Below are 13,846 nucleotides of genomic sequence, written 5' to 3'. Positions count from 1 at the left end.
CTACGACTGAAACACTGTCCCTCCAATCCGAGTGTTAATCATATACAGATGTACTTGAAAACCCTTCGAATTTTATTTAAAATGAAACATAAACAAAATGCGCTTATTTATGACTAAATTCAAAGATTTAAAATAACTACTCAGTTTCCATAGACTGGCAGATATTTGGATGTTCTTTGTGGTATCCGATCAATATGGCAATGTGGCTTAGTGCGTGTTATTGTACTAAATGGGTGTACCACTATTTTGTATTTGACAGAAGCGTTGTTTTCATTACATAAAATATATAGATTTAAACATATATTCTCAGCAAAATACACAAAATAATTCAGCGAAATTACCCCGAGAAGTGCCAATTATCATATGTTGTCTGTTGTGTACCGTTGTAGAGAGTCACATTTTGTACTTCTCTAAAAGTCGAAAGATCTTTTAAATGTAAAACAGACAAAGTAATTAATATAATATTCACTAAGTAGTGACGTGAATAAGTTTGCCAATGGAAGCCAGATATTTCGAGTATCTACTTGTCGTTCTTGAAATCCATATGAGACCCAGCAAGCTATATACATATGGCAGCTTTAGTATCCAGTCATTGTTGTAAAAATCCACTAAGTAAAGAGTGTCTGACCTCCAGATTTTGGCTAAAATGATCTTTCTTTAAAATTGAAGTTTGGTCATATCATGAACATTAGAATATGAGTTTTTGTTTCTAAACTATTTTAAAAATGTCAAATCAAGAGAAAAAAGGTGACCGCGTGGGGAATCGAACCCGGACCACCGCGGCAATAAAAATGTTTTCCGCTGTCGTTACCAATAGAGCTTTGGCAGATTTGGTGGTCAACGCGCGTAAAATATAGATATTTATAATCGAGGCAGTTTACCTCGAGTAAAGCGTTACAAACGCTTTTCGATTTTCATCGTAAAAAGTAGTAAAAACAAACAACTTATTCTCATGTGTTTTCTTAACATATAGTCGGTCAGTAATTAAGTTTCAAAGCATTCTTAAGAAATATAGCATAAATTTCCAGATATTTAAGAAAAAATATTTTTTTCTGTTGTCGAACGATCTGTTCAGTGCCTTTTAAGGTCTCATTGTTGCACGTTTATAGAATGAGACTTCTTGAAAATTTTGACTATTTCTGGAACAACATTTACTGCTGATTAAGAATGTAATCAAATTTATATTCAAATCATATAGCATTGTATTGATGGTCTCTTGAAATATAGCCTGTAACGTTTTAAACGTTTGTATAATTGATGCGAGAACATAGGAAATTTTAAACGATGTAAAAGACAGTTAAATTATTGAAACTAAGTTGAAATGGCCTAAACTAAATTACGGATTCAGTAGAATAAGTGTGGTTTTGAAGTGTTACATCACTGCAAGAATACGAAAAGACATGTAAAAATGTTTCTGCCTAATATTTTGGTTAGAATCCATAAGGCCTTTATTATTGCTTTAATAATCTTTATCATGACTCAAAATTAATTACGCGCTTCAAGGATAACTTCACCCTGATTGCCGTCGACTATTTTTCGGCGACGCCGTCTAAATTTGTTTTCGTTTTCCTATGCCACGTGACTTCAGTTTGCCAATCAAACTACTTGATAACGCATTATAGATAATTTATCAAAACGGAAGATTTATGCAACACTCTGCCTGATTGGACGAGAGTGTCAATTTCTTTCACTCTGTTGACTGTGCTACGCTGAGTGAAATGTAGACAAAGCGTTTACCCTAAACGACGCTGCTCACAGTTTTAAAGCCAACTTTGGCTCAGTATATTTAGCAAGAATATTGATATATCTCAAAATAATAAGTAAGTTTAATAAATATGATAAAAATCTGTTCAAATACCAACATATATCAAATTAAAGACAGAGCTGAATACGGTCTGCGTATCACATGAATAAGGGTGTGATAAGAGTCTTTTATGTAGAGAAGTGCTTTTTAAAAGATTTTCCATTTTACAATTGTCGTCTGTATATGAAAAGGTTTCTTGCTTTTGTGACTTATTCAGTTTGCATATTAAAATGAGTACTTGATTGCTTTGATATATTTGTTACAAATTATTTAACTGATTTGTTATATATGAATATTTTTTTAGTATTGTATGCAAGTATTGAACTCAGTTGAAATCTGTTTCATTATATATATGCTTTATAATGACTGAATCTCATTTTACACTGAAATGAAGGTACGTTGCATACAGTTTATCTATGTGATATAACTACGGTCAAACTTTGCTTATGCGGTCAAAATTTGCTTATGAAACAGAAATATTGAAATAATAACAATTGTATGTTTTGCTTGACCTTCACTTTTTATAGGTGTGACGTCATTGTCCAAAGATTCACGAAAAGCGAATATGCATTTGTTAAAGCGGGATCAGTTGGCCTATTTTAGAAATAAATAAGAATGATAAATAAAAAAATCCTTGAATTGATTTTTTCTCATGTATTCTAATCAAACTTGATTTGTAGCATCTTTATTAGGCCCGCAGCCAACTTTGTTCTGATAGGACATTTGACCCCTTTTAGGGGCTGCTAGAGCTAAAACTAGAAATGCCTTTATACAGCGTCTCATGAACAGCTTGGTGGATCTTTGTCATACTTGGTCTGGAGCATCATTATAAGGTCCTCTTCCAAATTTATTTATATAGGAACTTGGGCCCTATTAGGGACCACTATAGCTAAAAGTAGATATGCCTTTCTTCGCATTAACCACTAAAATGTAATGGATTTTTATCAAACTCGATGTGTAACAATATCGTAAGGTCTCCTGCTATTTTGTTACAAATGGGGATAGGGACCAATTTAGCTAAAAATATAAACACGTTTAATGACCTCTTCTCATGAACCGCTTTATGAATCTTCATCGAACTACTGCTGTAATTATTCGTCTAAGGATAAACGAAACAAAATTGCAACCCTACGAAACCTTTGCGAAAAATTAAAAGAGAACCATTTAAATTGTTAAAGTGCGGTGTTTAGTTTTGCAATTTGAAAAATGTTAGATGAAAGATGAATGTTAGGTGAAAAATTTATAAACTTCTTTCCTTATTACAATCGCCGACCATCATTTTTAAAGATAGTTCTTGTTATCTTTATTATACTGTTTGCAGTATGATAATCTTTATCTAATTTAAGATTTTATATTGCAATACACGAGGTCAATTAACGGTGTTACAGCGAGTCTTGTTTACAATTTTCGATATATAGGCACAAAGTAATAATTCCATTTTACATTTAATGTTTACTGGATATAAAGAAGGTTCATGATGTACGCATAAGTAATAAAATCAAACATTTTTTTATATGGATGGTACTATTCGTTTTCAATGGAAGGAGCAGAGACGAACTTTGAAGGAAATGGTATGTAAAGTGTTTTTACCAGAAAACACGACATAATTTTACAGAATTTGCTATTGGTTTGCTCTGAGCTGATCCAGCTATTTTTCAACAGAAGTATTTAAAAAAAAACATAAATAATTATCGTTTATTTTTCTAAAATCGATAACGTACAGTTACATATGTTGTCATAGGAAACGCTTCTGGCTCTTAACGAAGTAAGATCTATGCACAAGTTTCTACATCATCTTTAGATAGTGGTTTCCAGTACAAATAAAGTTGACACCAATCACAAAAATGTCAGAGACACATCCTGCCGGTGCTGCTTTTAGGTTTTTCAACTAAACAACAATAGCGTAACCTTCCTCTTTAGTACACTTTTCATTTTTCCAATTACATCGATGTAAAATGTGTTTCAGAATCTCGAGAGAACAAACAGATTCTGAAGGAAGTCGCTGATGACCTAGAGGTTCAAGACCTCGAAGAGAAGAGACAACAAATAGAAACAAAACTTTTGAAAACACACACTCTCATAGATAAGCTTGAAAATATAAAGATAGCTAAAACTGAGTATGAAAAAGCAGAAAATATCAGTAAGTTTTACGAAACAATTTGGTGCTTACAGATTCTTTGTAATATTTCAAAAATACAAGTACATGTATTAGCTTACTGTTGCAGTGTATATTAAATGGCTACCGAGATTACATATGATTACATATGATCGCATATCACTCTACCTCTGTATTTTCTGCCTTTATTATTTTGGTTTTAGATAGCAAAATATACTGCTAAAACAGCAATCATATAAAAACTTCAATTAAAATGTCATGTCCTCGCTTCTTCTGAAAAATTGATATTTGACTCCACCCTCCTTACACAATTGACATGCGACTTACATTTTACTAGTTGTAGTTATACTATATTTTGCTGTTAAATCAGTGAATAAGGGAAGATGCATACCAAAAGAATCACAGATAACTTAAATGGAATAACAAAGTATCAAAATACCGTGTTGTGAATAGCGACTTTCGTCTTTGATTCGTCATGCTCTTAAAACCGCTCTTTATACTAAACATCGTAAGGACTGGATCGAAAACTCGAAGGCTTCAACGCATGAGCATTTCTTAATTTTTCTTATTTAGTGTGTGTGTTATGTAATTAATAACCGGTCGTTCCACAAGCATCCGAACTTTAATAATTAGTTTAAGTGTAATCAGTTATTGGTACCTTTTGTTTCGACAAATAATAATAGTACAAATTATAAACTGGCGATTTGACAATATGTTATCGCAATGCATAGACGAATTTAATTCTAATACATTCAGTTCGAACTTTACAGCAGTAAATAGGAAATATCTTAATAGATTAGGAAATCAAATACTTATATTGAGTGTCATGAGGGACGTCCCTAACCCCCATGCAACAAGTAAGCCGAAAACGGTGCACCCAGAATGTTTATAAGTGTGTTATTGGTTCTGACCGGCAGATCCACATCATTCGGGTATGGTCAGTCTCGAGGAAAATACTAGGAACAAATGAAGAGAGAAGTTTCTTATCTCTTCTTCGGGAATCCCGCCACTTAAGCACATGTCCTGTCTTATTCTACTGGCATATTACTCTAGCTGACTGGCATTGGGTTAAACCAACATAGACTACTCTCGCTTAGCCTACACTCGCTCAGTCTAGTAATTCACAAATCGGGTGCATCCAGCACAAGTCAGAGCCGGGGGAACAATCAATTGACAGTTCCCAACTACCATCAATTTCCGAAGAATGTAAACACGTCAAATAGACCAAAACCATCAACGAGGTCCTGCAGTGTTCTATCGTTACTGCAGTTACTAGTAATTTATTTGCAAAACTACAATGTAACCTAAAATTACAACATCTTGTATATAATCTTCACAAAAATCTTACTGTTCAAAACATTTTGAAGCATTTTGACAGTTGTGTGAATGTACTTGCTTTGCAATTTGATCATGTTTGTGGAATAGTTTTGCTGCGGACAAATCTTAAAATTGCTTTTTAGTCTGTAAATGAATTGCACTGCGTACGATTTTGGAAAAGGCTGATAACGTTTTTTCTATTACCCAGACATGTTATGAAATTAGCACCCAGACTTTTAATCAAATTCCTAATTTAAAAAATACAGAAGTCATAGGCCAGGAATTGTCCTGGCATCGACCTGACATTGAATACAGTCAACAGTACGATTTACTAGTAAAGACTGGAAACAGCGATGGTCAAACACCAAGGAATAAACATATCATAATATATAAAGTGAGAAAGAAGCCCTTGAGGATTACATAGAAGTATAACGATAGTTGTTATTTTGCAAAACTTTTGCGATTAACTTTTGACAAATACTAGGTATACGTTTAAACTGAACACTTCTGACTTACTATACTTAGTGATTGGCGAAGTTAAGTGTGGATTTTAGTGAATAATGAAACACGTTGTATATAAATGTTATATACATGTATACAGATTTATCTTTTTGTAATAGAATTAAGTGTAATAATTGCAGTAACCAAATCTTTTATGTAAGCATATATGTTCTTTTTGTTTTCAGAAGCTGATTTAGAAAAAGACATAGATACCACTAAAGCAATAGTATGTTAACTTTTCTTTTTCAATCTAAGTTGATGTTATATTTAAATGGGAAAAGGCTCTATCCAAACTTTATCTCCACTACAAATATAAATATTATCCATTTTCATGCATGCCTTTTACGTATAAAGTCACAAGTTTTGGGAGATTTCTTTTATTAACACTCAGACCAGGCAAACAAATATGACAACATGAGGTTATAAAACAATTATTACATATAAGGCTTAAGAAAAATCAAGCATTACGATGTATTCATACAACAAATTGTTCACATGAGCAAATGCTCTCGTCCCGCTTGTATCTTTTTGTTTTCATTTCTTTTTTTCTTTTTTTTTTTGAAAAATAAGTTCGAGTAATCAGTTGTTTGTATCAATTGTATCAATTTGCCCTATGTACACATTTAACTGCTTGAGGTTCCGCCGCTCACTATACGTTTTATTTGTTTTCTCCACTGAAATGATTATTTTTTATTTCGGAATTTTGTACTTTGTATACCATTACTGCCCCAAAATCAAGAACTTTTAAGGTATAACCTTTTGCACGGTTACTGACACCTAACGCTATGACTTTTATGACGTCATTTTAACCCATTCAACATCATATCGGAATCAGATTAATGTTTTTGGCTATAAGAATGACTATACAAACATTTTGTCGTAAATATTGTCGTAAATTCTTACATTTCCTTTAATCAAAAGAAAATGGTAATTTTAATTCTTGTCTATCAATTGTATTATCTTTTGTAATTCTTAGTCGCATTCAGTTGCTCTTTGATTGCATTCACTCATAACTGCTCCCAACAAATGAACTTAGTATGACCAGTGTTATTGCCCAAAATGCGATTAGAATTATTATCTAGGATGAATTGTTGTCTATACAAATTTAGTTGATATTATACGTTAATGTTTGTATTTAATCAAGAATGTTTTTGTCAGATATTTTAGAATAAAGTAATTGGTCTTTAATAGAGTACAAACTGCAATTTTCAACCAAAGCCCATGCATATATGCTAGGTCATATTCACGAAATTTACCACTTCCTCGAATTTGCTTGCTTTCATGTCGTATAGATATGTTCAAATAGTTGCTGAAATTCATTTTCACACATCTTTTCTTATCTTACTTGAAGACAAATAAATGCCAGCTATCATTTTCATGCTAGTCTTATATCTACTTCAGCAATGTGTGGACAAGGAAAACGTTCTGACTGCAGATGACTTTTGTAAGGAATTACGGATATATAAGAAAAAGAATGGTATGAGCCAAAAGCAAGAACGACTTTGCAACTTCGCAAAAGGTCATATTATAGAAGAAAATAAGATTTATCCTTTGACAGATGTCAAATTAACGATAGACTTTTCCTTTGAAGGTACCAATAACATAACAATAATCAAAGGAAGCGGTAAACAAAAGATACGTGCTTGGTATGATGATAAAGATGAACCAAGATTTATTTGGGAAAAGATATCGACATGGAGAAGGTTTAGGGTATACGTCTCTTCGTTTAAATTCACTGACCATATATCAGACAAAGTAACAATATCTTTTCAAAATGGCCTAAATGCTTTACAGAATGCACTAACTGCAGCAAACAGTTTTATTTTGACAAAAACTGTATTGAATTCTAAGGAGGACAAGTTACATGACGAAGCTAAAGATATCATAACCGACCAAAGCGGCTCTCGATCAGGCTTTGGAGAGGAAGATTCGGAGCAAATGTCTAGAGATGAGGATCGGGAAGGCAAAGACCAGCCAAAGAAACAAGTTACAAATAAAGGTAACCAAAAGGAATTGTCTAGAAACAAAAGATCTAGTGATGGCATAAAAGTAAAAGTAAGTGATAAAAATGAACCTGAAAGAGGTTCTCGAGAGGCAGATTCGGAAGAAATATCTGAAGATGAAAATGAAGGAGCCGATAACGAATCAAAGAAAAGGGTTAGAAATAAAGTAAACAAAGGCGGAGTATCCGGAAACAAAAAGTCTAAGCTGTAAAGTAATACATAGACAATTAAATGCCGCTTATCAAATGAAAATATTATATGTAAATAAAATGTGTAATTTGCTATTAATAAGCCGATTTTACTTCGTACATGAACGTACACATCTTTGTTTTCAGGTAAGACACACAATTCATTTTGTGTACCTATACTATGTCTAGTGCATATTTGTATGTTATTTTTAAGAATCAATAACACGAAAATGTCTAATGAAATGCATATATTTAAGATGAATTTCATTCGTAGCTTCGTTTAAATACCTACATCCTATTGTTTGACATTCAGATTAACATTTTGTTTTTCATTGGTGTTATCCAAATATGGAAAACAAGATCTTTTTGCACTACAAAAAAAATGAAAGATAAAGGTAGATTTCACGGAAGCACAGAGCACCTCAAACACAGCCTTGGAGCCATGCATCGCAAAGAAAGCCCGCAACAAAAAGAAACTTCATCGAAATAATATAGCAAACTGGTTGCTTAAAAATCTAACAACAAGTACATTTTAATTATATGCAAAATACAAAAATGGGTAAGTGGTAGATAAAGGGGCGAGGGTGCTTGGCAAAATACAAAATAAAAGCAAGGATTAATATATGAATTAATATTTAACATTGAAAACCATGCTTTAAAAACGCAGTCTCCCTTCGCCGCAAATTGCAGCAGCGAAAACACGACACAAAACATTTACCCACACACATACACACACCCACACGCACGCACGCATACAGTCATACATACGTGTAAACACAGAACAAACAAACAGACAAGCAAGAAAAAAACAACACAATGGGTCACCCGAGGACGGCGTAAATGAAAGAGGTTTTGGGAGGAGGAAAAGGGGAAAGTAACGCTAACAGCTATGTTTATCAACATATAAATATATTTCATCCGACTGACACGTAAAAAGGAGAAACAACATCTTTAAAAAAGATGGTCGGCGCAGTGTAGTTTGAAAGAAAGTTATGTATAAATGGTACGTGTTTGCCCTTGAAAACCTTTGCAGGTGTGTTATTACATTGAACTAAAGTAAACGGGTTCTTTACTACCTTTTTGGTAAAATTCACCAAATAAATGGACTCCATACTAAGGTATCCAGATTTTCATGTCTGGCGAGATTACACTTGTTTTGAATGCAATGAAAGACATTGCGAACACGGCATATTATTCCATATGCAAAAAGTCATGGTAACGTTTACACTGATGTAAACAAAACCATTTTTCCACAGATTAACCAAACACTGGATACATACTTCCTTTAAGGTCATATCTTTCAGATCTACTCCAAGAATATTGTATCTGGGATGAAAATTATCTGATGTGCTTCCTTTCTACAGATGAACATCAAACGAGTAGTCTTGCATGAAATTGCTTTAGTGTATTACACACAACAGAAAACCAAAACTTTTCTCTACCTTGTAGACTTAAAACGCGATTGCTCCTGAAAACCACATAAATGCACGGACTTCTCGTAATTTTTGCTGCCAAGCTGTAGATTTATAGATTCACGAATTAAACCGTAAAACGGAATGCAACTGATATTGAAGAATAGCGGACAAGGCATTTCTCTTAACATGAAAATTAGAGCACATTTATTACCAAAAATAAAATAATTTATTTTTACAAGAGAACATAAATGCATCTCTGAACAATGGATGAACGCATTTGTCATTTCACTCAGCGTTGCACAAGAAATAGTGGTAAAGATTAAACCAATATTTCAATAAAGCTGAAAATGCCATTAGATGAGGTGATAAATATATGTAATACATTAGCTGACATTTTCAAAAACTGAGCTTGGATTTTTATGCATTTGCTGTACATAGCTTTATCTAAAGACAGGGCATTTGAACTGTAAATATTTGATTTAGAGGACATGCTTTAACTGTACCAACTGTATCGTTAAACCATCATCATTATAATCATCAAAGCATTATTATATATTCATATCATCATCATATAATATCATTATTATCATCATGGTTATGATCGTATCGTCAAATCAACTCCATATTGTCATCATATCATACCTTTATCATCATCATCATCATCATGAACGTATGAACATAAACAACATTTCACCATATTATCATAACATCATCATCATCATCATCATCAAAATATCATCATCATCATCATCATACGATCATATCTCCAATCATAGTAAATTATGACTTGGGCACATGATAATTGTCCAGTTGCTAATAATGACACATGTGCGCAGAGCTGGAGGTTTTGAATCACAAGAAACAGAGTGAAAAAAATGAAACCAATATTTCAATAAAGCTGAAAATGCCATTAGATGAAGTAATAAGTATATGTGATACATTAGCTGACATTTTCCAAAACTGAGATCTCAATATTCAGTTGGATTTGTATGCATTTGCAGTATATGCAGTATACAGCTTTATCCGAAAAAAGCATTTGAACTGTAAATATTTTATTATGAGGACATGACTTCACTGTATCGCTTAAACTTTATTAGCACCAGGAGCAACAAATAATGCAAACATGAACTCATTTTGTATTTTTTACAATCCATCTACATTTGATTCTTATTCATTACCGGTATTTTCAGAAACAAGCCATGTTGACAATTATACTGTCAAGCGCCACCAAAGAGAATGCGCACGCATGTGTGTAATAGACATCATATCTATTTATTTCTGTTCCGGATGTTTAGTTTGCTGTTGATGACGCTTATGAATGTTAGTGACAATCTCATAACTGCTAAATGTCTTGTATTGACAATAACGGATGTAAACAACTCATATCTGTGTCAGCCAGATGTCCTTAATAAGGTCAATCGCTTTATAGGCATAATTCCACTCAGTTTAGATATATCCGGTGAAGCATATGTCCGCTCGCAATGTTTGCAGATATATACTCTTTGAAACATACAAAAATCGTACCCATGTAACTCATACATTGCAGTCCTCTATGAAATATATCATGAAGTCAGTAATGACAGTGAGGTAAATTTAGGTATAACAAAATTATAATATTTATTTACAATGAAAAATAGAAAGGTTCGTGATAAATGGATGAAGAAGATGCTTTCTGTTAGTAAACTTTGTACAGGTTCTCTGCGACCTTTACCTTTGGGATCCATACTGAAGTCTATGTGTAGCGTTCCTTTGTTAGTAGTAACATTTATTGTTCAGGCAAAGGTTCTATTTAACATATTTCTATATTGTAATATCTATCCATATTATTTTTCCTAAGATGTATATTATAATATGCATGAATGCAGACGCATATAATCACGCCGGTGTTATTTGTATACCATATATTATAGCGTCTTCGTAACCGGGTCATGAATAATCATTTTGCTTGTGGGACTTTGTGTACGCCTTTTCCCGAAATATACATTATTGGAGAGATGGTTGGGCCAATGAAAGAAACTATTATAGAACAAAAAAAATAATACTTAATCTGTAGGTAAATGAAAAATAATTAACTAGTACACTCAAAAAATCAAACTTATATATGCTTAAATTGTATCTTTAAAGTCGTATATACTAGACCAATTCCATAAATCATATACACTTTAAAAAGCAAAATAATGTATACGTGAGAAATTTGAGAAAGTGTATACTGAAAACTAAAAGATCATATACACTTGGTAAAGTGTATAATAAAACGTGAAAATCATATACATTTGACATATCATATATTAGAATGTAATATCCACATACATTGGGCCAATTTCATAAATCTAATATACTAGAAAAATTGCACATTGATATGTTAAATATATAACCTTTACAGAACAGAACAGAACAGAACAGATAATTTATTCAGACTTGTACATGTGTACATCGTCAAATATACATTGAACATAATAAAACATCAATAAATAAAATCACAATGATCGAAACAAACGAATCATTAAAACGTTAAATGAAATGTGTGTTAGGTTGAATAACAGGTGAAAAATACGCAAAAACGAAAGAGGTAAGCATTGCTTTGTTAGTACCATTCAGCCGTTTTCTCAGTACATATAGGTTACCCTTTCTCTCTTAGCATGAGAAGCATAAAGAAAAGTAGGTTAGTTGAAAACCGGTTTATGCACGTAGAAAGTAATTTTAGAACTCGAACCCATAGTAATAGTTATAACAGAACTTTTAAGATTTCCCGATATTATCTAATTTCGTGTCTTTTTTAAAAGGATTGTCCTTTGTTTATTACACGCCGGAAAAATACGTTAAAGATATCAAAATACAATGTATTGCCTATAAGCTAAGCATGCTGACTTTGCAATTCTCTGACTTTTCATTTTGTTATACTAGCATCTACATTGCATTTGCAGATAAGTCCTAATGCATATTTCATTGACTATTCTGTACATAGTCTAAATCAATGGAGTAAAAAGTTAACAGTGATTGCGACGGCTGAAAATCTTGTCTTATTTCCTTTGATTATTTGAAATGGGTCCCGTACAAATGCAGAACAGTGTTCTATTACATTCTTATGACAACAATTTCAGAATTCAACTCCTAAAATTAAGAACACCATTCTAGAATGCCAATATAACATACAGCTCGTTTTCTTTAAATGGATCAGTTTCAAACCAGAAACATTTTGTTATTCGTTAGTTTTCAGTGAGAAACATTATGAAACGATCAAATCGTAATTTTGATATCTTCGTGTGCTAAAATTTAGAAAGAGCAAAAATAGTTCTACGTGTATATCCGTACATGTATAATTGTAATATTATATATGAATTATAAAATTGGTTATTTGTAAACAGAAAAAAAAAACGTGTATGAATGATGGTACTATAAAAGCAATATTTAGCAGAATGAACAGTGCTCTCAGTCGTTCTAAGTGTAATAGAATCCAGACAATTTATGTAAATAATAGAAATTCATTTAAGCCTATTCTAATGGCGTGTAGGTGGTGCACATATCATTTCCTCTCATGAACAGACCCAGTTTTCCGTTATAGCATTCTATGCCTCCAAAATCATCTTATAGACTTTTGTTTGTACTGATCGTTCAATATACCAAATCCCAGAAAAGGTACTTTCCTGAACACTTATTATCTTACTTAATCTAAACATAGCGATGTATGGCTTCAATTAATGATAAACATACTCTTACGAACTAAGACCCACTCTGCCCCCACCATTGAAAAACGTTGAAAAGCCCTGACAACATATATTTATCAGTTATTCAACAGGCGCAATGGGCTGAACGTTGGTGACGGCTCATCTTACACAAATTGTCATTCAAGTGTCCATATTTTCAGCCAAATACTGTGGTTTTTATTATTTCAATTTTCCGTATTTATAAACAAAATCTGATAAGGTGAAGAATTGTAGGAAAAGTCAAAATTAATTTGACATGTCAGACGCGTGGCAACGGTTTGACGTCGTGAACGTTAGACGTGGCCAGGTTGTTTTTCGTTAAACATCACGTGAATTATTAAACGAAATAACCAAATCACGTAACCAAAGTATTTTTCCGCAGAACTTGCAACATATATCTGGATATATATGCATTGCTGCTTTTTATAGAAAGATAGGCAAACATCAGTGTATCTGATATGTAAGAGGCTGTTGTTGACGTTAATGAATGACAATAACAATAAGGACAGGAAATTACTGAAATATGTCAAAAGTAACTTTTTTTTCGTAACAGGAAGGTCTTGTATTGACAGTATTGATGTACAAACAAACAATATAACATAATTTATGTGTTATTGGCGTGTCATCAACTAGGTAAGTCTATTTATATGGAAACAACATTAGTGTGATTTATGCCTTACACTTTCATTGTACTTAATACGCGATGAATGCCAACAATATATTGGTATTTTTATTTTTAATATCATAAATTACTCTAATGCTTATTGTTAGTGAATCTTGAACATTTTCAAATAATTC

The 13,846-nt window shown here is 32.6% G+C and overlaps 1 protein-coding gene across 2 annotated transcripts; it reads left to right on the top strand.

The window, feature by feature from the left end:
• Window positions 1-3,176: 3,176 nt before the first annotated feature.
• On the top strand, window positions 3,177-8,551 carry LOC123550144 (uncharacterized). Of its 2 annotated transcripts, XM_045338582.2 has the most exons (4): window positions 3,177-3,375; window positions 3,771-3,944; window positions 5,924-5,964; window positions 7,140-8,550. In XM_045338582.2, the coding sequence occupies exons 1-4, from the start codon at window positions 3,342-3,344 to the stop codon at window positions 7,950-7,952; spliced, it is 1,062 nt and encodes a 353-aa protein (XP_045194517.2). In that variant the 5' UTR covers window positions 3,177-3,341; the 3' UTR covers window positions 7,953-8,550. The 2 variants fall into 2 exon arrangements, with proteins under 2 accessions (XP_045194517.2, XP_053402957.1); XM_053546982.1 differs by lacking the exon at window positions 3,771-3,944 and having other exon boundaries at window positions 7,140-8,551.
• Window positions 8,552-13,846: the final 5,295 nt, after the last annotated feature.

Source organism: Mercenaria mercenaria, chromosome 6 (genome assembly GCF_021730395.1).
Source record: "Mercenaria mercenaria strain notata chromosome 6, MADL_Memer_1, whole genome shotgun sequence".
Classification (NCBI taxonomy): Eukaryota; Metazoa; Mollusca; class Bivalvia; order Venerida; family Veneridae; genus Mercenaria; species Mercenaria mercenaria.
This window is presented reverse-complemented; position numbering and strand designations above follow the sequence as displayed.